We start from the raw sequence: 22,352 nt of genomic DNA, 5'->3' as shown, positions 1-22,352 counted from the left end.
GAGGCTTCCTGCTGGGACCCAGGCAGGTGTGGGCACTGGAGGCCGGGTGTACCAGGTGCTGTGTCCTTTCCGGAGAGCTACAGAGCAGGAGGGGCTGGGCCAGGCCTGCCAAGGCAGACTGGGGGCTTCCAGGCTGGTCTGTCCCTTGCCGGGTCCTAAGTGTTGTTGACCTCATGAGAGGGGCTGTCACCCTAGGTGAAGGGTCAGTGGGTCTGATCAGGGAACAGACACACGTGTTCCTTTTAATAGGCACTTATTAGGCACCTGCCGCATACCAGACTCTGAATTTGGTGCATCTTTCAGAAAATATCAAGCAGGGAAATGACTTTGCCTGTGATGGGAGGGCAGATGCTGCGGGAATGGCCCCACATGTGTGCGTGTTCCCTGTGGGTCGGCTCTGCAGAGAGGAGGGATGTGGGAACCAAGGGCACACGTGGAGGAGGGCAGGGCCCACGCCCCCCTTTTCAGGGGTGTCTTGTTACAATTTGGAGCTATTTAATCCTCTCCCTTGGGATGACGCCAGCTGTGGTCTTTCCACAGAATCCCATTTCCAATCCAAACTCTTTATTTCACTTTTTTCCCCAGATCTACAAATCTACAAAATGCAACGACATGCGCCAAACCGGGTACTGCCCGCGCGGCCCCTTCTGTGCCTTTGCACACGTTGAGAGTGAGTAACCGTCCCGGTGGCAGGTTCACCTTAGCAGGTTCCGCGGCTCTGCAGGCCCTCACTGGAGTTACTGATGACCCGGAGCTGGCCACGAGGACCTGGAAGGCGGGCGGGAGCTCAGCACCGTGGCTGGGGGCTGGGGGTCCCTGACATGCCCGTGGAGGCTCCCTGGGGTGTTTGTGCCATGTGAGGCTGGGCTCCCTCCGCGCCGGCGTGGGCCAGGCCTGGTGGAACCTGCAGGGACCCTGTCTCCAGGCATGCTGGGGCCCTGAGCCTGGAGGCTGAGTCCTGGTGTGGGCTGGCTGGCGCCTCCACCTGCCTCCTGGGCATCCAAGCTGGGTCCTTCTGCCACCCGCTGCCTGGGCCTTGCTCTGAGACTCCCATGTTGCCAGGCACCCACCCAGGAGCACCACCTCCCTTGTGGAGAGAGGGGGTCTGTCCGCCCCAGCTCGGGGAGACAGCAGAGACCCTCAAGCAGGGTTGCTCAGGGTGACCCTGTGCTTTCCAGAGCCCGTTTGCTGTCCAGGGGATGAGGGCTTAGCTTTGGTGATTACGTGGTCCCAAATAAGTTTCCAGCAGCAGAAACAAGCCCCGGTGGGAACCCACGCAGCCTCCTCCACGCTGCAGTGGGTTTCCTTCTGGCAGCCCTGGGGTTTGGACTCAGTGGGAACCCACGCGGCCTCCTCCACGCTGCAGTGGGTTTCCTTCTGGCAGCCCTGGGGTTTGGGTTCAGTGGGAACCCACACGGCCTCCTCCTCCCAGCCCTAGGATTTGGGTTCCAGGTTTTCTGTGTGTGGTCGCAAGCTCAAATTTTCCTTTGTTTTTTATTTTAGTGGGGAGGGCAACTATTCTTGTTCACGTTTTAAACATTGCTTTTAGTGTTAAAAACATGAGAAACTGGTCTAAGACCCGAGGGTCCTGTTGCCCTGAGTGTCCCCGTCACTGCCCAGCCGTCCTCTGCCGCACCCCTGAGGGATGATTGTGACACCGCGCACACTCGGCCCTGACGTGTGGTGCGGAGACTTCTGCGTGTCACTGTCGCCCACCAGCGGCCCTCAGAGTCTGCTGCTCCCCTGTCCTTGCAGAGAGCCTGGGGATGGTGAATGAATGGGGCTGTCACGACCTCCATCTCACGAGTCCTGCCTCCACGGGCAGCGGCCAGCCGGGAAATGTAAGTGAACGGCCTTCCCAGGACAATGCCCAGTGTCCTTTGGTTTAATTGAACTGTTAGGGATGTGGATGGATATGAGTTTTCAGCAATGTGGTCGTGGGCAGTCTGTGGAGTTCGTGGCTCTTCTAGAAGAGTCTAGAAAAATCCTTGCCACTAGGCTGGGGGCAGTGGCTCATGACTGTCATCCCAGCACTTTGGGAGGCTGAGGCGGGTGGATCACCTAAGGTCAGGAGTTCAAGACCAGCCTGGCCAACATGGTGAAACCCCATCTCTACTAAAAATACAAAAATTAACCAGGTGTGGTGGTGGGTGCCTGTAATCCCAGCTACTCAGGAGGCTGAGGCAGGAGAATCGCTTGAACCCAGGAGACGGAGGTTGTGGTGAGGTGAGATCCCGTCATTTCACTTCAGTCTGGGTGACAGAATGAGACCCCATCTCAAACAAAAAAAAGAGGGGGGAAGAGGGGGTTGGGCTTCTAGGAAGGTAAGGCTATGGGGGAGACTGGCGGAAGGTAAGAGCAACTTCAGTGAGGTTGGTTATGCAGCCTCAATCTGCAGTCTCTCCTCCTGGTGTGGAGAGGGGAGAGGACACTTTCACAGAGGGAATTCACGCCCGGCTTCGAGGCAGGAAGGAAGCAGAGAGCTGCTCCTGCATCTGCTGTTTCTCAGCTGCCTTCAACTCAAAATAATCTTTTTGTCAAAGAGTGGCATGTTTTGGGGTGGCACACTCTGACCCCCTTCAAATATTTCTTACAGTTTCACCTGAGCCTCTGCCTTAGGTGAATGGCTCGGTTTGGGGTTTGATGCCGTGGTTGGTTCAGGGAGTGCAGAGCTGGCACCCTGCCTTCACACGGACCAACCCAAGGTCAGAGAGCCACGTTCAAATGTAAGAAATGGAACTCAGGGCCGGGTGCGGTGGCTCACGCCTGTAATCCCGGCACTTTGGGAGGCCAAGGCGGGTGGATCACCTGAGGTCAGGAGTTTGAGACCAGCCTGATGAACATGGTGAACCCCCATCTCTACTAAAAATACAAAAATTAGCCAGGCATGGTGGCATGCGCCTGTAATCCCAGCTACTCCAGAGGCTGAGGCAGGAGAATCGCTTGAACCCGGGAGGTGGAGGTTGCAGTGAGCTGAGAATGCACCACTGCACTCCAGCCTGGATGACAGAGTGAGACTTTGTCTCAGAAAAAAAATGAAAAGAAAAGAAATGGAACTCAGGAGAACCAACAGGGAGCTAGCAGATTCAGGCATCTCTTCTGTTTCATGAGACCTTCAAGATTTGGCATCTTTGGCCAGTTGCAGTGGCTCACGCCTGTAAACCAAGCACTTTGGGAGGCTGAGGTGAGACAATCGCTTGAGGTCAGGAGTTCAAGACCCGCCTAGGCAACATAACAAGACCCTGTCTCTACAGAAAGCTTTGAAAAATTAACTGGGTCCACTGGCAAATGCCTGTGCTCACAGCTTCTTGGGAGGCTGAGACAGGAGGATTGCTTTAGCCAGGGAGGTCATGCCACTGCGCTCCAGCCTGGGAGACAGAGCGAGATCCTGTCTCAAAACAAAACAAAACAAAAATAGCATTCGCCTAAATTCTGAGCAGAGCTTATGTGTGTATGTGTGTGTGTGTGTGTTTGTGTGTGTGTGTGTGTATCTTTAAGGGACCAAGAGTACTGCTGAATAGGTGTGTGTGTGTGTGTGTGTGTGTGTGTGTGTATTTTTTTTTTGGAGACAGAGTCTCACTCTGTCGCCCAGCCTGCAGTGCGGTGGTATGACCTTGGCTCACTGCAGCCTCCACCTCCTGGGTTCAAGCGATATCCTTTTTTAAATTTTTTATTCTATTTTTCGAGACAGAGTTTCACTCTTGTTGCCCAGGCTGGAGTGCAATGGTGCCATCTCGGCTCACTGCAATCTCCACCTCCTGGGTTCAAGTGATTCTCTTGCCTCAGCCTCTCCAGTAGCTGAAACTACAGGCATGTGCCACCACGCCTGGCTATTTTTTGTGTTTTTAGTAGAGACGGGTTTTCACCATGTTGGCGAGGCTGGTCTCGAACTCCTGAGCTCAGATGATCCGCCCGCCTCAGCCTCCCAAAGTGCTGCCACTGTGCCCAGCCTGAATTGTATGTTTTTAATTTACATTTCCTCCCTGCTTTTTCCACACATGACTGTTTTTTATGTTGCAGGCCAAGCGGAGAGACTCGCCGGCCGAGGGTGGCCCTAGGGGCAGCGAGCAAGACAGCAAGCAGGTACAGGCCCCCAAGGTTTCCTGCCCTCGTGCCTGACATTGCGTTAGGGCTGAGGCTTCCCGCCCTCGTGCAGGACATTGCGTTAGGGCCGACGCTTCCCGCTCTTGTGCAGGACATTGCGTTAGGGCTGACGCTTCCCGCTCTTGTGCAGGACATCGCGTTAGGGCTGACGCTTCCCGCTCTTGTGCAGGACATCGCGTTAGGGCTGACGCTTCCCGCTCTTGTGCAGGACATCGCGTTAGGGCTGACGCTTCCCGCTCTTGTGCAGGACATCGCGTTAGGGCTGACGCTTCCCGCTCTTGTGCAGGACATCGCGTTAGGGCTGAGGCTTCCCGCCCTCGTGCCTGACCCGTGGCATCGCGTTAGGGCAGCGCTCATGCATCCTTGGTCCCGCCCACTCTCGGCTCGCAAAGCCATCTGGTTAATGTCCGCTTGTTGTAGAATTAGCTCTCTCCTGGTACCCCCGTGTTTGTCTGTTTGAAACATTCGTGTTATACCTTGGAAACAAAGCCACAACATCCTGCTGTTTTCCGCTCGGGGAAATAAGAGGGGCCCTTTGGAGCCCATCTGTGTTACTTTTCTTGGGCTGCGAGGGAAGGATGCAGATGGGGCCGTTCAAACAGCAGAACTTGCCGGGCGCGGTGGCTCACACCTGTAATCTCAGCACTTTGAGAGGCCAAGGCGGGCGGATCACGAGGTCAGGAGTCTGGGACCAGCCTGGCCAACATGGTGAAACCCCATCTGTACTAAAAATACAAAATATTAGCCAGGCATGGTGGCACGTGCCTGTAGTCTCAGCTACTCGGGAAGCTGAGGCAGGAGAATCGCTTGAAGCTGGGAGGTGGAGATTGCAGTGAGCCGAGGTCGTGCCACTGCACTGCATCCTGGGTGACACCGCGAGACTCTGTGAATGAATGAATGAATGAATGAATGAGATAGTTTTGGTTGGGCACAGTAGCTCACACCTGTGGTTCCAGCACTTTGGGAGGCTGAGGCAAGAGAATTGCTGGAGCCCAGGAGGTGGAGCTTGCAGTGAGCCAAGCACTCCAGCCTGGGCGACAGAGTGAGGCCCTGTCTCAAACCAAACCAAAACCAAACCAATCCCCAAGCAGCAGCACTTGACTCTCTCAGTTCTGGGGGCTGAGTCCGAGCTTGAGCTGTCCAGAGCTGGCTCCTGAGGCCCCCCCCCGGGTGCAGATGCTGCCTCCTCCGTGTCCTCTGGGGTCACCCCTCTGTGCGTGGGCATCCCTGGGGTCTCTTCCTGAGGACAGCGGCTGCGTAGGGCCCTGCCCCAACACCTCATTTCATTGTTGCTGTTGTTTTTTTACAGATTCTTAAATATTTTGAGACAGGGTCTGGCTGTGTCACCCAGGTGTAGTGCAGTGGCCCAGTCCCAGCTCACTGCAGCCCGGGACTCCCAGGCTTGAAGCAGTCCTCCCACTTCAGCCTCCTGAGTCGCTGGGACCCCAGGCATACACCACCAGGCTTGGCTAATTTTTGTATTTTTTTAGAAATGGGGTTGCCCAGCCTGTTCTCGAACTCCTAGGCTCAAGCAATCCTCCTGCTTTGACCTCCCAAAGTGTTGGGATTACAGGTGTGAGCCTCCACGCCTGGAGTAAGAACTCGTTTCACCTTAATTACTCCTCACAGGCCCCATCTTCAAATTTAGTCACACCGGGGGTCAAGGCTTCCACGTAGGAATTTGGGGGGGACACGTTTGGTCCATAACAAAGACACTGTGCTGACTGAAATGAGCCAGTTACCGAAGGGCAAACCCTGCGTGATTCCACTCACAGGAGGTCTCTAGTGGAGTCACATTCACAGACAGCAGGTGGCATGGTGGGGGCCGGGGCCGGGGGAGGGGGCCGGGGCCGGGGGAGGGGGCAAGTGTTCACGGGGTCAGAGCTTCCGGCTGGAAGATGAGGAGTTCTGGAGGTGGACGCGGTGATGGCTGCACAGCGGCGTGGATGGAATTCATGCCACGTACTACACCAAACCATGGCCACTGTAGCAAATTTTATATTATATTTCACCATAATACAGAGAAGAAAAACCAGGCAGGCAGTGCTGGTGGTAGCTTGGGGTGTGCTGTCCCCACGGGGCGAACGGTGCTGGTGGTAGCGGAGGTGCGGCATCCTCGTGGTGTGAACGGTGCTGGTGGTAGCGGAGGCGTGGCGTCCCCACGGGGAGAACGGTGCCGGTGTTAGTGAAGGTGCGGGATCCTCACGGGGCTCTCATCCGACCCCTCTCACTGTGCCCATCCCTCATGTGGATGGACTCCCACACCAGGCCCGTCATCTGTGGCCATTGTGCCATGGGGTACAAGGAGTGACGTGGATGTTGATGATTTTCAGGTGATCGTTTGGGCTGAAGTCACAGTGTGCGCATCACCCTGGCCAGCTCCCGGGCAGGGTCAGCATGGGGTCTGGGGGTCACTCAGGGCTGAGGCTTCCTCTCTGGTCCCTGTTGGTTTATGGCCTCCAGTAGGCTGGGGAAGGCCTCCGGGGTGGAGTCCCCTCCTGCAGACAGCCGGGAAGGAGGCGGCCTTGGCTTCTGAGGGTGCTGCACTCACCCTGGGCCGGGCAGTGCTTTGGGAGCCTGAGGCTGCCTGTCCCAGCCGAGCGTCAGCCCGTGCCCAGCCCTCAGACCAGTGCTGCTTTGCGGGCAAACGTGGCACCTGCACTGTGGTGCCTCCCGGCTTTCTGCGTTCTTGGGCTCTATGCAAACACAGGTGCGGGGCACAGACTCCCTGTCCGACCCAGGGCGGGGCAGGCCTGCTCTGCAAACCCCAGCGTCGTCCACGGCTTCTTGGTGGGCCCGGGGCCCTTCCAGGCAACAGTCCCTCGGCTCTCCCTTACATGGGAGGTGGCCTCTGGGCCTGGGTGATGCTCTGGAGTTGGGTTCAGGCAAGGACTGAGACGCCCACAGGGGTCATGGAGCTGAGAGGACATCCACAGGGGTGACTGTGACCCAGGCGGTGGCCTCTAGGCTACTGGTGGGTCAGGACATGGGGGACCTCAGCCTGACTGAGCAGGGGCAGCTTGTGTGTAGGGACCATGCCCCAGAGCACGGACCTGGGCAGACCCCGGGACACAGGGTGGGCTGCCAAGAGATGGGCCGAGGCGGGGGTGGGGGAGGGCTTCTGCAGGCCGTGCAGCCGTGCGGCCGTGCAGTGTCCACATCCCCGGAGGGCCGGGCAGCCGTGCGGCTGTGCAGTGTCCACGTCCCCGGAGGGCCGGGCAGCCGTGCGGCGGTGCAGTGTCCACGTCCCCGGAGGGCCGGGCAGCCGTGCGGCGGTGCAGTGTCCACGTCCCCGGAGGGCCGGGCAGCCGTGCGGCCGTGCTGTGTCCACGTCCCCGGAGGGCCGGGCAGCCGTGCGGCCGTGCAGTGTCCACGTCCCCGGAGGGCCGGGCAGCCGTGCGGCCGTGCAGTGTCCACGTCCCCGGAGGGCCGGGCAGCCGTGCGGCCGTGCAGTGTCCACGTCCCCGGAGGGCCGTGCGTTGCCATCCTGAGCTTTTGGTTCTGAGTGACAGCTGCTGGATGTGGTGAGCTCAGCAGACCGCCCCATGTCACTCACCCCTTGCTGGTGCCTGCCTCCTCAGCCCCGCAGCCCAGGTGGCCCTGTCCTTTGCTGGTAGAGAAGGTCGGCTCCCTCCCCGATCCAAGCCATCGGGGTACAAGGAGCTCCCAGGTGTGCGTTGCTCCTGGATGTCGGGTCACCAGAACGTCTGTCAAGAGGTCCTTCTCAGCCTTCCTGGGGCCACACTGAGGCTCTGAAGCAGGGACACGAAGTGCAAGGGATAGGGGGCGGGTTGCCACTGAGATGGCACCAGGTCTCGAATCACCCATAGTGTTTCTGGGCTGCTTGCTGGAGAACATGAGGCTTCCAGCAACCCTGTCACCAGGCTCACCATGGGGGATTGATGGGGGGTATTGGCAGCACCATGCATGGCTGGGAGTGTCCCCGGTGTTGCATGGCTGGGTGGGTCCGCAGTGTTGCATGGCTGGGTGGGTCTGCGGTGTAGGGTGCAGGAGTTACCGCCGTCCCTGATGCTCACGGGGTGGACTGTGGTCCCTTTTTTCATGGCTTGAGGGAAAGTGGTCTCTGGGCCAGGGAGAGGAAGTGGATTATGGACGAGGGGGCAGGCCCTTTCTTGCACCTGGGCAGGGAGCTCTGGTGGCTGTCTCCAGACTTTGCAGCTGGAGGGGACTGTTTTCAGAGTCAGTCATGGGGGGCTCTGTGCACCTCCTGTGCCATGGGCTGAGGAGCAAATCTGGTATCCAGAAGGAAGCCAGGGCAGGCAGCAGGACCCTTAGGTCACAGAAGCCAGGAGCCAGGCGCGTTCTTGTCGGGGATTTCTGACCCTTAGGAAATGCACATTAAAATTTCTTCACCATGGACAGTTTTACTTAAGCAGACAAACTAGTAAAATCACACCTCCCAAGGTTAACTTATTCTGCATTACTTTGCAGCAAAACCCAGATATCATACCATTTCAATTGTAATATTTCAGGATGCAATTCATTTTTTTTGGAAACAGAGTCTCTCTGTTGCCTGGGCTGCAGTGCATTGGTGCGATCTCGGCTCACCACAACCACCGCCTCCCGGATTCAAGCGATTCTCCTACCTCAGCCTCCCAAGTAGCTGGGGATTACAGGCGCCCGCCACCATGCCTGGCTAATTTTTTGTATTTTTAGTAGAGATGGGGTTTCTCCATGTTGGGCAGCCTGGTCTCAAACTCCTGATCTCAGGTGATCTGCCCACCTCGGCCTCCCAAAGTGCTGCGATTACAGGTGTGAGCCACCGCGCCCGGCCTTGGCTAATTTTTTTTGTATTTTTAGTAGAGACAGCGTTTCGCCATGTTGGCCAGGCTGGTCTCGAACTCCTGACCTCCAGTAATCTGCCCACCTTGGCCTCCCAAAGTGCTGGGATTACAGGCATGAGCCACTGTGCCCAGCCAGAAACTCATTCTAATCCAGCTTTTGATGCTTGGTTTTGCAGTGACCTCGTAGGTGGCTCTGGGTCTTTTGTGTCGGGTGTTTTCTTGTGAGCAGCGCCCTCCCCGTTACCGGGATTTTATTCAGCACTGCTCCGTGTGTTGCTCTTTTTCTTTTGATCTATTATCCACCAAACACAGATCATGTGAATTGCCCTGTGTTTTACTTTCCCTGGTGACGAGGTCACAGGACCACGCTATGGATGTTTTGGAAGTGGTGCTGGGTCTCTTTTTAAGTCCCTGGGAGGACATTTCTCTGGGGGCCCCCCAAGGTGCTCAGGAGCCAGTCCTGGGCGAGAGCCGGGGCAGGGGCACCCAGGAGGTGTGGGGAGAAGGGCAGGCAGGCTGCACGGCTTGCCCCTCGGGCTGGCAGGCCCCTGGCCGCTGACACAACTTTCTGCACGTGCCAGATTGATTTTTACTGGCAAATGTCTACTCCTGAAACGTTTTCTGCAGAAAAGCTCACGAGACACTCCCCAGAGGTGTCTGTGCCTGTCCCAAGTGCACCGTAGCCCGCTGCCCTGCCGTCCTGGTGTTTCTCCTCGGTGCGGTCAGAGTCCCTCCGGGTCTGGGAAGCTCTCCCTGGGCCTCGCCAGGGCGTAGAAGTTGGCCGCCGTCCCGCGGTGCTTTCTGCAGGGTGCCGACGTGGCGCTGCCTCCTCCACGCAGGGGGCGCGCGCTCACGGTGTTTATGTCTTTGAACAGAACCACCTGGCCGTGTTTGCAGCGGTCCACCCGCCGGCCCCCAGCGTGAGCTCCAGCGTGGCGTCCAGCCTGGCGTCCAGCGCCGGCTCCGGCAGCTCCTCCCCCACTGCGCTGCCCGCGCCCCCCGCCCGTGCCCTCCCGCTCGGCCCCGCCAGCAGCACTGTGGAGGCCGTCCTCGGTAAGTCCGGCACCATCCTCCTTTCTCCCTGACCTCCTTCTGTTTCATGCTGTAGCTTTTCAGGGACAGCGCTTCTGTTTCAGGACATGTGACAGAATCGTCATTTTTGTAGAGAAGCCAGACGCGTGTTTTCAGTCATCTGTCACTTTGGTTGTGATGCACATGTGGTTGTGGAAACAAGCCCTGGCTCAGAGAGGCTCCTGGCCTGGGTGCCGCAGGCGCTGGGGACGAGGAGCCTCCCAGGAGCCAGGCAGAGCAGGCGCCGTCCGGCTCAGGGACTGAGAACACGGAGGTCGTTGACAGATGATGGGAGTTGTGGGAGTTGGTCGCCTGTGCTCCCAGCGCTGTGGGAGGCCGAGGCAGGAGGATCACTTGAGCCCAGAAGTCCAAGACCAGCCTGGGCAACATAGTGAGACCCCGTCTCTACTAAAAATAAAATAATTAGCCAAGCATGGTGGTGCGCACCTGTGGTCCCAGCTACTTGGGAGGCTGAGGTGGGAGGATCCCTTGAACCCAGGAGGTCGAGGCTGCAGTGAGCTGTGATTACACCACTGTACTCCAGCCTGGGTGAGAGAGTGAGACCATCTCAAAAAAACAATTGAAAGTAGGGGTTGTGGGCCAGTGAGGGCACTGAGGGTGGGGGACAGTGATGGGGTGGGGAGCCCAGTGAAGGCTTGGAGTCGGGGGCACAGCTGTGAGCACCTGGGCTGGCAGCTTTGGGAGGCCTTTAGTTGGAGGGAGTCACTGGGCACTGAGACACGTGATGGTGCTGGGCTGTGGGGACCCGTGGGGGCCTGGCTGGGAGCCCAGACCCTGGGGGGCAGATTCTTCCAGAAGCCCGGAGTGAGCAGCAGGCAGAGCTGGGGGCGAGACAGTGCCAGGAGCTGGGCTGTGTGTGTCCTTGGTCCCTTTCAACCCCTGGGGAAAGGCCGTGTTGGGGTGGTGGGGACACCCGCCGTGTTGGGGTGGTCGGGGACACCCACCGTGTTGGGGTGGTGGGGGACACCTGGCCACACCCGTGCAGGGCTTTGCTTGCAGAGACGCTTGGTGAGTGATGGGATGTGCTGAAGCCCCATGTTCCATGGCCACCAGCGCCCAAGGGACCCAAACCTGCCTTTCTGTCCTGACAGTGACAGTGAGGGACTCAGGGAAGGCCACCTGTGGTGGTCTCCAAGTTCTCTGTCCCTGGGCTGGGGTGGAATGGGATGGGGTTGGGGGTACAGTGAGGCTGGGCCCTGCTCAGCTCAGCCCGGGTCTGGCCTCTGCTGCTGCAGCCCTGGAGCCCACCCCTTCCTCTCCTACATCCTCTGCTGTCCAGGGTGTGGCGGGGGAGCTGGGCATGGGATCAGGAGGACAGGGCTGCTGGAGCCACGTGGTGGGGGCCCTCGCTGCAGTCCCTGCATGGACACACTCTGGGGACTCGGAGTGGGACCCCAGCACCGTCAGGACCCGCGTCAATGTGGGCGGCGGCCCGGCGGCCAGACCCGCGATGACTCTTGCCCGAGAGCCGCAGCTTCTGGTCGTTGGTGGTTGCCCCACACGGAACTGCTCAGGCCCAGCTGCAAGCCCCCAGCAACTCCATCCACGCAGGCCTGGACGATGCCGGCCAAGGAGGCCGAGGAGAGAGAGACTCTTCCCAGCGGCCACTTAGGCCACAGACCACACATCGGCAGGACACTAGACCAGTCTCATCCTGAGTGGTGTCTGCGAGGAAAGCCAGGTGCAGCTCCTGAGGCCCCAGGACAGTCCTCAGTCCCCCAAGCACCCAGGGCCCCGCTCTCAGCACCTCTGCAACCAGGTGCATCTTCTGGGCACAGCTCTTGGCCTGTGTTGCTGCTGGGCCGTCCCATCCCTGCATCCGCTTGGGGTTGAGCCCAGGCCTTTACATTTTTCTTTTGTGTGTGTGTGGGTTTTGTTTTGTTTTGATTTTGATTTTTTTTTTTTTTTTGAGACGGAGTTTCTCTCTTGTTGCCCAGGCTGGAGTGCAGTGGCGTGATCTTGGCTCACTGCAACCTCTGCCTCCTGACTTCACGCCAATCTCCTGTCTCAGCCTCCAGAGTAGCTGGGATTACAGGCACCTGCCACTACGCCCGGCTAATTTTTTTTTTTTTTTTTGTATTTTTAGTAGAGATCGGGTTTTACCATATTGGCCAGCCTGGTCTTGATCTCCTGACCTCATGATCTGCCCGCCTGGGCCTCCCAAAGTGCTGGGGTTACAGGTGTGAGCCACCGTGCCCGGCATGTGTGTGTGTGTTTTTTTTGAGACAGAGTCTCGCTCTGTCACCCAGACTGGAGGGCAGTGTTACAGTCTTGACTCACTGCAACCTCCACCTCCTGGGTTCAAGTGATTCTCCTGCCTCAGCCTCCTGAGTAGCTGGGACAATAGGCGCCTGCCACCACGCCTGGCTGTTTTTTGTGTTTTTAGTAGAGATGAGGTTTCACCACGTTGGCCAGGCTGGTCTTGAACTCCCAACCTCAGGTGATCCTCCCACCTCGGCCTCCCAAAGTGCTGTGATTACAGGTGTGAACCATTGTGCCCGACCTGCATTTTTTAAAGGGTCTCTTTCACAAACACTGGGAACTTTTGTGGCCGTGTGCATCTCCCCCTCGCAGCCCTGGTGTTCCTATGTGGGCTGTGTTGTGCACCTGCCGGAGAACTCTCCAGAATCCAGGGCCAGTCCCTCCCTCAGGAGGCCATGGGGAGAGCGGAAATCCTGGATGGACCAGCGCCCAGTGGTGGGGCTCGGTCGGGGCGGGGGCAGGGGCACAGGTGCAAGCAGTGTTTGCGTTTGTTTCGTCCTCACTGGCTGGGAGTATGGGGCTGCCCTGCCCAGGGAAGGGCTCCTCATTTCTGCCTTGCCATGGAGGGCTCACCTGGTTTCAGGACAGGACTCAAACTTCCGCCCTCCGGCCTGTTTTGGAAGTCATCTTCTCTCGGAGCCTCTGTGGAGGAAGCGTGTGGTGTGTGATGTCTCCTGTTAGGGCTTCACCGTAAAGGGCAGGTTTTTAAAACTGAATACTCCATGGGTGGGAGTGCTGTGTGCTGTGTTAAGCTTTCTCTCAGGCAGAAACAAGCCCACATGTGTTTTCAGTTTGAAACTAGGGCGTACATGTTGTTCCTCTTGAACAGAGAGGTCTCATGAGTTGAATATGCTGGGGTGCCCACCCCCATCCCATTCCATCCCAGCCCAGGGACAGAGCACTTGGAGACCACCACAGGTGACGGCCTTCCCTGAGTTTGTTTTTGTTCATTTTGGGGTTTTATTTTTTAAGACAGGGTCTTGCCCTGTCACCCAGGCAGGAGTGCAGTGGTACAGTCAGCTCGCTGCAGCCTCCAACTCCTGTGCTGAAGAGATGCTTCTGCATCAGCCTCTCAAGTAGACCTGAGACCACAGGCAGGCACCACCGGGCCCGGTGAGAACATGCTAGTTTTAATTTGAGATCGCTATCATAAATGGGTTGCATAATCCAGGGCCCTGGATCTTGCTAAATCACACCCTCAAATTCACACATCCCCATCAGAAACTGAGAGATCAGGGATGAAGTCTACACAGTGGCTAAAGCTCCATGAGGGTCTGGCCTCTGAGCAGGTTCTTTTTTTTTTCTTGCTCTGTTGTGCAGGCTGGAGTGCAATGGCACAATCTCGCCTCACGGCAACCTCTGCCTTCCAGGTTCAAGCGATTCTCCCTCAGCCTCCGGAGTAGCTGGGATTACAGGTGTGTGCCACCATGCCTGGCTAATTTTTGTATTTTTAATAGAGACGGGGTTTTGCCATGTTGGCCAGGCTGGTCTCAAACTCCTGACCTCAGGTGATCCGCCTGCCTCAGCCTCCCAAGATGCTGGGATTACAGGTGTGAGCCACCACACCCGGCCACTTATTTTTTTCTTTTAAACAAATAAGCACACATTCTTTTTAAATAAAGTTTCTCTTCCCCAACCTAAAAGTAGTAATGCTAGAATTCGAGCATAGCAGAAAAATATTTAGGAAAATTAAATCGCAAACAAGAGAGACCATCTTGGACTGTGCTCACTTGGGTGGAAAGTAGAGCCAGGTGCCTGTGTGCTTGACAGAGGCATGGCTGCATCCGCGTAGCTGACCTTCAGATGGACTGGAGTTAGCACATTTGTAGTCATTTTTCCAACCATTCTTTCATATCTGAGGTACGTTTTTGACCTGTTTTAGTATGTCACTCACGATCTTGAAGCACACTCTCATTTACTTAAATATTTCCTGAGCCGTGAGCAGTGGCTCACGCCTGTAATCCCGGCACTTTGGGAGGCCAGGGCGGGTGGATCACCTGAGGTCAGCAGTTCAAGACTAGCCTGACCAACATGGTGAAACCCCATCTCTACCAAAAATACAAAAATTAGCTGGGTGTGGTGGCTTGCTCTTGTAATCCCAGCTACTCAGGTGGTTGAGGCACGAGAGGCGGAGGTTGTAGTGAGCTGAGATCGTGCCACTGCACTCCAGCCTGGGTGACAGAGCGAGACTTGTTCTCAAAAAAAAAAAAAAAAAAAAAATCCTGAACCAGCTACTCAGAGGTGAAGAGATGGATTTTTTTTTTTTTTTTTTTTCCGGGATCGACACTGCCTTAGTTAGAGGCAATGTATTGTTGCTGCTGCTGCGGCTGAAATTGTGAGCTTTGCCACCCAGTGCCAGCCTCACTTTTTTCCTCTGTCCATGTCTGAGGCATCGCTGTAAAGTTACATCCCTGCACTAGCCGCAGGCACTGGAGGCAGTGTCCTGCCCGCTGACCCCAGGGCACTCCTGCGCCCCAGGCTCAGGGACTCCCTGCCCATGGCTCCCGGGACTGTCTGGCCCCAGGTGTAGGCCCACCTGGCTGCGTGTGTATTTTATTAGCTGTTGTAGAGGGTTTTGGACAAAGCTGGTGTGTAGACTGGGTCGTTTTTTCCTTGTGTTAATAGTACAGTTTCCTTCAGGTTGTAGGTGTACTGTGACTGGAGCACGGAATAGAAGAAATGAGCGGATTCTGTATTTAAGGGATTTTTAGTGGGATCATTTCAGACCCATCTGATAGGTTCCATTTTCCTTCATCTTACACTTCATAGGAACAGGTTTCAGATTAAGAGAGACCTGCGAGCTCCGTACCCCGCGTTTAGATGGGGCTGGGCAGGCACGCGGACTTGGGAGGGAGGAGGGTCCTGCAGGGCAGGCAGCGGCCCCAGGTCACGCCGCCCCGCCCCGCGAGCGCCCCTGTTGGGTCGACCGTGTTTCACCTGAATCCGCCCGGAGCAGCTGCAGGTGCAGGTGGGCAGGGCAGGAGGAGCCGGGCAGCGGGGCAGCTCTGGGGCTTTCTGCCTGAAGATCTCTGGCCCCCGCTGCCCGCGCCCACTTGCCCGCCCAGCTCGTAGCCAGGAGCCGCGGGGACCGGGTGCGCCCGAGTCGGGGGGAAGGTTGGGGGAGGGCAGCGCGGGGGGCGGGGCCAGTGCGACGGGGGCGGGGCCGAGTCACGTTGCGGGGCGGGGCCAGCGCGGAGGGGGCGGGGCGCGGGCCGGGTTTGAATCCCCGGCGGCGGCGCGGGGCGGCCGCGGACCGTGAGTCAGCATTGGCGGCGGCCCCAGCGCGTGGCAGCCCTGCGCCGCCAAGGTGCGGGTCTCGTTATTCGGCGCTCAGGAGCGGGCCCTCCCTTAGGTGCGCCCCCCGCCAGGTGCGTCCCCCGCGTCACGGAGCCGGGTGTGACAGCCGCGGGGTGGGCCCGGGCTTCTCAGAGGCCCTGAGCGAGGCGAAGGCGTCGCCTTCTCGGAACCTGCCTCTGCCGGGCGCTCGCCGCTTCCCAGCGCGGGCTCGGGCCGCCTGCGTCCCCTAGCTAGGCGGGGTCGGTGCCCCGAGGGAGGGCAGGGGAGCGGAGCAGAGCGGGGCAGGGGAGCGGAGCAGAGCGGGGCAGGGGAGCGGAGCGGAGCGGGGCAGGGGAGCGGAGCAGAGCGGGGCAGGGGAGCGGAGCGGGGCAGGGGAGCGGAGCGGGGCAGGAGAGGGCAGGGGAACGGGGCGGGGGAGGGCCGACCCCTGCGTCCTGGCCTGGCCCGCCTGCACTCAGCCCGCGTGGTACGGGAATTTCCCTGGCGTCGGGGGCTCCCCCGCCCTGTCCTGAGTTCCGAGCAGTCTGTAGCTTGTCCTCGCGTGTCCCTGACCCCGGGGGACCGCGGCGCCTTGAATGTGCTGTGTCACGGCAGAGCCGGGCTGTGTCGCCGTGACTCAGCGGGGCCGGTGGTTTCCTAACGCCCGGGGCTGAGGCAGCCTGGTCTGACCCAGCTGTACTCGCTTAGGTGACCAGCCTCACCTAGATTTTGCCTCTGCACAAGGGTCAGCTCTTTCTTTGAGAATGTTTCAGAAGATCTGGGTCTAACCTTGAAACAGGTGAGGTGGGGGAGAAGCTGCGGGTGAGAAAGTGGGCCAGGACGGTGCAGCAGCCGTCTCCCCCCTAGATTTCTGGGAGTGAGCCCTAGATAGCACCCTAGGGGTCATGGAGCCTCCAGGACCCTCTCCGGTGCCCTCTTTGGATGAGGGGCACTTGGCTTTGAAGCGGGGCCGGAGTCTCTCGGGGGCACCCACACGCTCCCCGAACGTCCCCTCTCCAGGCAGCTTCCCGGGCTTCAGCACAGGTGACTTGGCTGAGGTAGGTGGCGGCTGACGCCCTCTGAGTTGAGTGCGAGCCGTAGTTTGTCGGGTGAGCATTGAAGGCAGCTTAGCCCCTCCACATGGTGCGCGCTCTGCAGCTGGTGGGTGAAGCCTCTGCCGACTTAGCACGGAGCCTGGTGCGATCACCCCACTCCAAGGGGAGAAAAGGCGCCTCCGTTCCTGTCCCCCAACTTCTTTGCGTCTTTGATTTTCATGAGGAGTTTCTGGATCTCTGCCAGGTGTGAGGGGCGGTGAGCTCTGAAGGGGCTGCCATATCCTGATCCTGGGACTTGGGTGCAGAGGGCAGGTCCAGGTTCCCGAGCCTGGCTGACCTGACCATGGGCAAACCGCTTGGCCCTGCCCGTCATCAAGCCCCCGTATGGGAGCACGAGGGGGCTGTGGGCAGGCCTGCGGGTTGGGGGGTCGGTGCCTGTCCTCAGTGAGTCTGTCCAGGGCCCTGACATGGTTCAGGCTGACACCTGCAAGGATGCAGTGGGGGGCATTCCGCGCAGGGCTTGGAGGCCGAGCAGCTTTCTGGGGACTGGTGTGGCTGATCTTACTGAACGGAAGGCACAGCCAGGCTGAGCCTGCAGTGGCACAGCAGGTTAGGAGCCCGGCAAAGGACCCACTGGGAAGCGGTGACCGGCACGCGCAAGGGCACAAGCTCCCTCCTTTCTTGCAGGTCAGGGTTCAGGACGCGATGAGGCTTTTCTTGGTAGGAAGGTTACTATTGCAATGCATGAAGGCAGGCTGGGCATGGGCCTCAGGGGGTGTGGGTTGAGCGAGCAGCCCCTGAGGAAGGGATCCTGCAATGCCAGCTTCCAGCAGCCCCTGCACACGTGGTGTCTGGGAAGGGCCTGCTGTGGGGCCATGGGAACGAGCAAGGGATCCTTTGCCAGGGAGGAGGAAGGGCTTTGGCCCCTGCTGGACATCTGGGCTCGGGGCTGCAGAGCCACTGTGTTGGGCGGGTCCAGGCCACAGGAGAGGCTGCCAGCCCTCAGGGAGGAGGGTGGGCACGGGGGTGGGCCTAGGAGGGAAGCTGGTGCCTATGACGAGAGGCAGTTCAGGGCACAGGCGCAGGGCTGGAGGGAAGGGCCCGGGGCAGCGGTGGGCAGAGTGAGTGGTGAGGACGCCCCAGAAAACAGCTGCAGGGGGAGTGGAGGCAGAGGGGGGGGTCTCCTTTCTGAGGGAGGACTCAGGGAGGGAGGGCTGTGCACAGCAGGGGCCAGATCTGTTGATACAGAGTCGTGAGGGGCCTAGGGAGGACGGGCAGGACCAACAGGGGCATCTGCAGGTGGGCCCCCATGTCCTGGGTTGAATTGTGTCCCCTGAAAGTTGCATTTGAGGCTGGGCATGGTGGCTTACACCTGTAATCCCAGCACTTTGGGAGATGAGGCAGGCAGATCACCTGAGGTGGGGAGTTCATGACCAGCCTGGCCAACATGGAGAAAACCTGTCTCTACTAAAAATGCAAAATTAGCTGGGGGTGGTGGAGGGCACCTTTAGTCCCAGCTGCTCAGGAGGCCGAGGCAGGAGAATAGCTTGAACCTGGGAGGCGGAGGTTGCAGTGAGCTGAGATCGCGCCATTGCACTCCAGCCTGGGTGACAGAGCAAGACTCTATCTCGGTTGGGGGGGCTGGGTGTGGCGGGGGGAGATGCACCTGAACCCCAGGCCTCGCACCTGGGTACATGGCGTTGCAGGGAAACACAGCAGGTCCTCTTATCCCAGGGTTTGCTGTCCACTGCCTCATTTGCTGGTGCGAGGTCTGGGTTCAGGACAGCAGTGTACAGCATTTGATTGCGCAGGTAACTTTTTATTACTGTGCGGTGCTGAAATCTGTCTATGTTACCAGTTAATCTTGTTAATCTCTTACTGGGCTTGACGTGCAAATGAGGACGTTCGTATAGGAAAAAGCTTGGTATATAGGGGTTCCGTGCTATCCGCAGCGTCAGGCGTCCATGGGGGGGTCTTGGAATGTATCCCCCCTGCTACAGATCGCAGGGTGCTACTGCAGGGTCCTCATAACCAGGTTAAAATGAGGCCGGTAAGGTGGGACCCTGAGCCAGTGACCAGTCTCCTTATAAGAAAAAACTTGGACAGACACTCGGAAGAGATGGCCCCCAGAGCAGAGGCAGACACTGGAGCCATGTGGCTGCCAGCCATGAAGGAGGATGGACGCCAGGAGGAGGAGTGCACCCCAGCCCTGGAGGGAGGAGGGAAGAGGAGCACCCCAGCCCTAGAGTGAGGGAGGAGGGAAGAGGAGCGCCCCAGCCCTGGAGGGAGGAGGGAGAGTGGAGGAGGAGCGTGCCCCAGCCCTGGAGAGAGGGAGGAGGAGCGCCCCAGCCCTGGAGGGAGGAGGGAGGAGTGTGCCCCAGCCTTGGAGTGAGGGAGGAGGAGCGCCCCAGCCCTGGAGGGAGGAGCGTACCCCAGCCCTGGAAAGAGGGAGGAGGAGCATCCCCAAGCCCTGAGAGGAGGGAGGAGGGAAGAGGAGCACCCCAGCCCTAGAATGAGGGAGGAGGGAAGAGGAGCGCCCCAGCCCTGGAGGGAGGAGCGTGCCCCAGCCTTGGAGTGAGGGAGGAGGAGCGCCCCAGCCCTGGAGGGAGGAGGGAGGAGCGTGCCCCAGCCTTGGAGTGAGGGAGGAGGAGCGCCCCAGCCCTGGAGGGAGGAGGGAGGAGGCCCTGCCCGCTGCAGATCTCACTTTCAGCCTTGGAGCCACCTGTCCAAGGCCGCTCAGTGCGTGGTCCTCTGCCACTGCCTCCAGTGTCTCGGCTCTGCTGCTCAGCACGACTTCAGTCAGGCTTTGAGGTCTTGCCCTCTTCAGCCATGGCCTGAGAACGTCAAGTGGATGACAGCGACCGGGAGGGCTGGCCCACCCTGCAGGCCAGGGTGGATGTCCGCTCAGGGACGCCACCGTCCTGTGAGTGGGAAGGAGAGGAGTGAATGGTTCTGGGTGCCGCTGGCCCAAGGCCTGCCTTTGGCTCCGCCGATGAGCATCCTTGAGGGCTGAGGCATTCTCGGATGCTGCTGTGGGTTCCTGGTCCCCAGGGGGTCTTGGCCTGGCTGCCTCCACCCCCAACCTGTTACTCTAGTTTCTGGATAAGACCTTCGAAAGTCCCTAAAAGCTTCATTTGAACGGTGTCTCCGTGGGAGTGGAGGCCACTCCTGCATGCGCCGTGTGCCGTCCCGGACGCCCCAGGGGGTCAGGTTCTCTGCCCCAGGCCCTGCTGCCTCTGTGACGGGATGGGGAAGGACAGTGTTGCCAGGTGGCGCCACAGCCCGGCCTCCATGCCCCAGAAATTCCCTCACGGCTGGCGTGTGGACGAGGGTTGAGTCTGGGTCGTGCTGTGCGGTGGAGTGGGGTGGGGGTGGCCTCTGCCTTGCGGCCTCTGGAGTCCACCATCCACCGTTCACTCCCGAGCCAGGCTCCTCTCCCGCCTGCCGCTCTGGGTGGTGGAGCACGGTCTCCACACAGTGTGGCTGCTGAGCGCGGCCAGATTCGGGGTGAAGTTCAGAGGCCCGGACCTGCCAGCTGCGCCGCGTCCACGCCAGCCTCTGCCTGTGCTCCGCTGGGGCCACCACCGCGGCACGAGGATACTCCGGCTGCCCCGGGGGTCTCGGGGGGGTGTGACCGCCGAGCACCAGGACTCGGGCGAGGGGCCACCTGCCACCTGCCACCCTGTTGTTGCTCCCATGGTCCCCGTGGCGCTGACTGGTGCCAACTGCTTCCAGGGAGGAGAGGCGGAGGCCTGGGCGGAGGGGTGAGGTGCAGGCCACGTGCCCCACAGCTGTGTTCCCGACAAATCTCATGTGCGGCTAGGGCAGTGTTCTTCTTCAGAAGTCACCCTCCTGCCTTTCCTGCTGATTATGCTGAAAATGTCTGGAAAGGCCCCAGCTGTCTTCCCCGGCAGAGTGGGGTTTTGTCCCTCTGCGGCCCCTTGGCTGCCGAGTCCTTGTTTCTCCAGCTGTTTTTTGGGATGCCCCCTGTGTGGTGAACCTGCTGTCACCCTGACATGGCCACCAGGTCCTGACGAGTCAGCCCTGCCTGGCTCAGCCAGCTCCCTGCTGGGTGGGGTGGGGTGTGGGGAGTGAGGCCGCAGGAGGTCTGCGAGGGAGGGACTCGATGTCGGGTAGGTGGGGCAGTGACCGCCTCTTTGTTTCTGCTGGGCCCCACCTTGTCTGAACCGAGCACCAGGCAGGGGCTGGCCAGGCTGGAGGTTCCCGGCGCACCGACCCCCACGGTCGGGTCTGACAGGTTTCCCCAGGGTGCAGTTGCCTGGGGCCATGGAGGGACCATCGGTCCCAGGTGAGGACAGGAGGAAGGGGGTCTGGGGCCCTTCAGGGACAGGCAGGGGTGGCTTTGCCTGTCTCAGAGCAGGCCTCAGCAGCACACTGTCCAGTACCAGGCATCAGTGAGGGTCCAAGAACTTGCAGCCAGCAGGGACGACAGGGCAGGGCCACCCAGGAGAGACCCCACACAGCGCACATGGGAGAGTGGATGCCAAAGGTGGGCAGCGGGGAGGGCGCCTGCGCAACAGTCCCTGTGTGGTGTGCTCCACGCTGCTGAGGTCTCTGTGCAGTGTAGGCCAGCAGTCCTTGTGTGGTGTGCTCCACGCTGCTGAGGTCTCTGTGCGGTGTTGGCCAGCAGTCCCTGTGTGGTGTGTTCCATGCTGCTGAGGTCTCTGTGCAGTGTAGGCCAGCAGTCCCTGTGCGGTGTGCCCCACGCTGCTGAGGTCTCTGTGCGATGTTGGCCACAACACTGGGCTGGGCTGGGGAGGCGGCGCCGGCCCACAGGGTGTATCCCAGAGCTCCTGCAGCCGCTGCGGTCCTCTGGTCTGCCCCAGGTGGCACGTGGGCTCTCAGATCCCAGATCCTCTGGTCACCCCTCACCCCCAACCCAACTTCTGTGCAGTGGCTGCGGGAGTTCGAGACTCGCTGTGGCTTCAGGGGCTGGTGGCCTGAGCTCAGCCTCCTCATGATGGCTTCCTAATTCTAGGAAGGGGCAGTGGGGTCCCTGCTTGCCATTCGGGGTTGGGGGTGGGGACTTGGGAGGGAAGGGCCCGTGCAGGAGGGCAGCCCCACGGCCTGCAGGGATGTGTGGGGACAGCCTTGGAAGGCAGGGCTGGCTGGGTGAGGCCACTCCGAGGCGGGTCCTTCCCACTCAGTCTTGAGCCTTGGGAATTGAGGTCTTGGTGCTTGGCATGAAATTGCACGTGAACACCTGCTCCTTGAAATCACCCTCACAAAGTTTTTTTTTTTTTTTTTTTTTTTTTTTTTTTGAGATGGAATCTTGCTCTGTCGTCCAGGCTGGAGGGCAGTGGCACAATCTCGGCTCACTGCAAGCTCCGCCTCCCGGGTTCACACCATTCTTCCGCCTCAGCCTCCCGAGTAGCTGGGACTACAGGCACCCGCCACCACGCCTGGCTAATTTTTTGTATTTTTTTTTTTTAGTAGAGACGGGGTTTCACCGTGTTAGCCAGGATGGTCTCGATCTCCTGACCTTGTGATCCGCCCACCTCGGCCTCCCAAAGTGCTGGGATTACAGGTGTGAGCCACCGCACCCGGCCCTGGAAAGTTTTTTAAACAGTCGAATGTGCACACGTGGACAGATGCTAACACACACTTAGGTATTTAAACTCTGAGGGGCAGCAGCAGCAGCGTGTCAGAGGCGAGGACCCAGCTGCTGGGCTGTGGTGCGGGGCGTCCCACCTGAGCACGCTCGTTTTGCCGGGGGAACAGCCAAGCCTCCCACTGC

General features: G+C 59.4%; 1 protein-coding gene across 42 annotated transcripts in view; it reads left to right on the top strand.

Annotated features, from left to right (window-relative positions):
• Positions 1 to 22,352, top strand: part of UNKL (unk like zinc finger) — a 55,288-nt gene that overhangs the window by 24,479 nt on the left and 8,457 nt on the right. For 25 of the 42 annotated variants that reach the window (XR_010152532.1, XR_010152534.1, XR_010152533.1 and 22 more), the window contains 4 exons: positions 586 to 670; positions 1,756 to 1,841; positions 4,021 to 4,083; positions 9,785 to 9,962. Coding sequence is in view for 20 of the 42 variants with exons in the window: in XM_063797595.1 (XP_063653665.1) it covers positions 586 to 670; positions 1,756 to 1,841; positions 4,021 to 4,083; positions 9,785 to 9,962 (412 nt within the window). In the remaining 22 variants the exon portion in view is untranslated. Of the gene's footprint in view, positions 1 to 585; positions 671 to 1,755; positions 1,842 to 2,138; positions 2,227 to 4,020; positions 4,084 to 9,784; positions 9,963 to 15,451; positions 15,632 to 16,066; positions 16,339 to 22,048; positions 22,225 to 22,352 lie in introns of those variants that run through there. The other 17 variants (XR_010152542.1, XR_010152538.1, XM_063797602.1 and 14 more) reach the window with 12 other exon arrangements.

The sequence above is a fragment of the Pan troglodytes genome, chromosome 18, assembly GCF_028858775.2.
Source record: "Pan troglodytes isolate AG18354 chromosome 18, NHGRI_mPanTro3-v2.0_pri, whole genome shotgun sequence".
Taxonomy (NCBI): domain Eukaryota; kingdom Metazoa; phylum Chordata; class Mammalia; order Primates; family Hominidae; genus Pan; species Pan troglodytes.
This window is presented reverse-complemented; position numbering and strand designations above follow the sequence as displayed.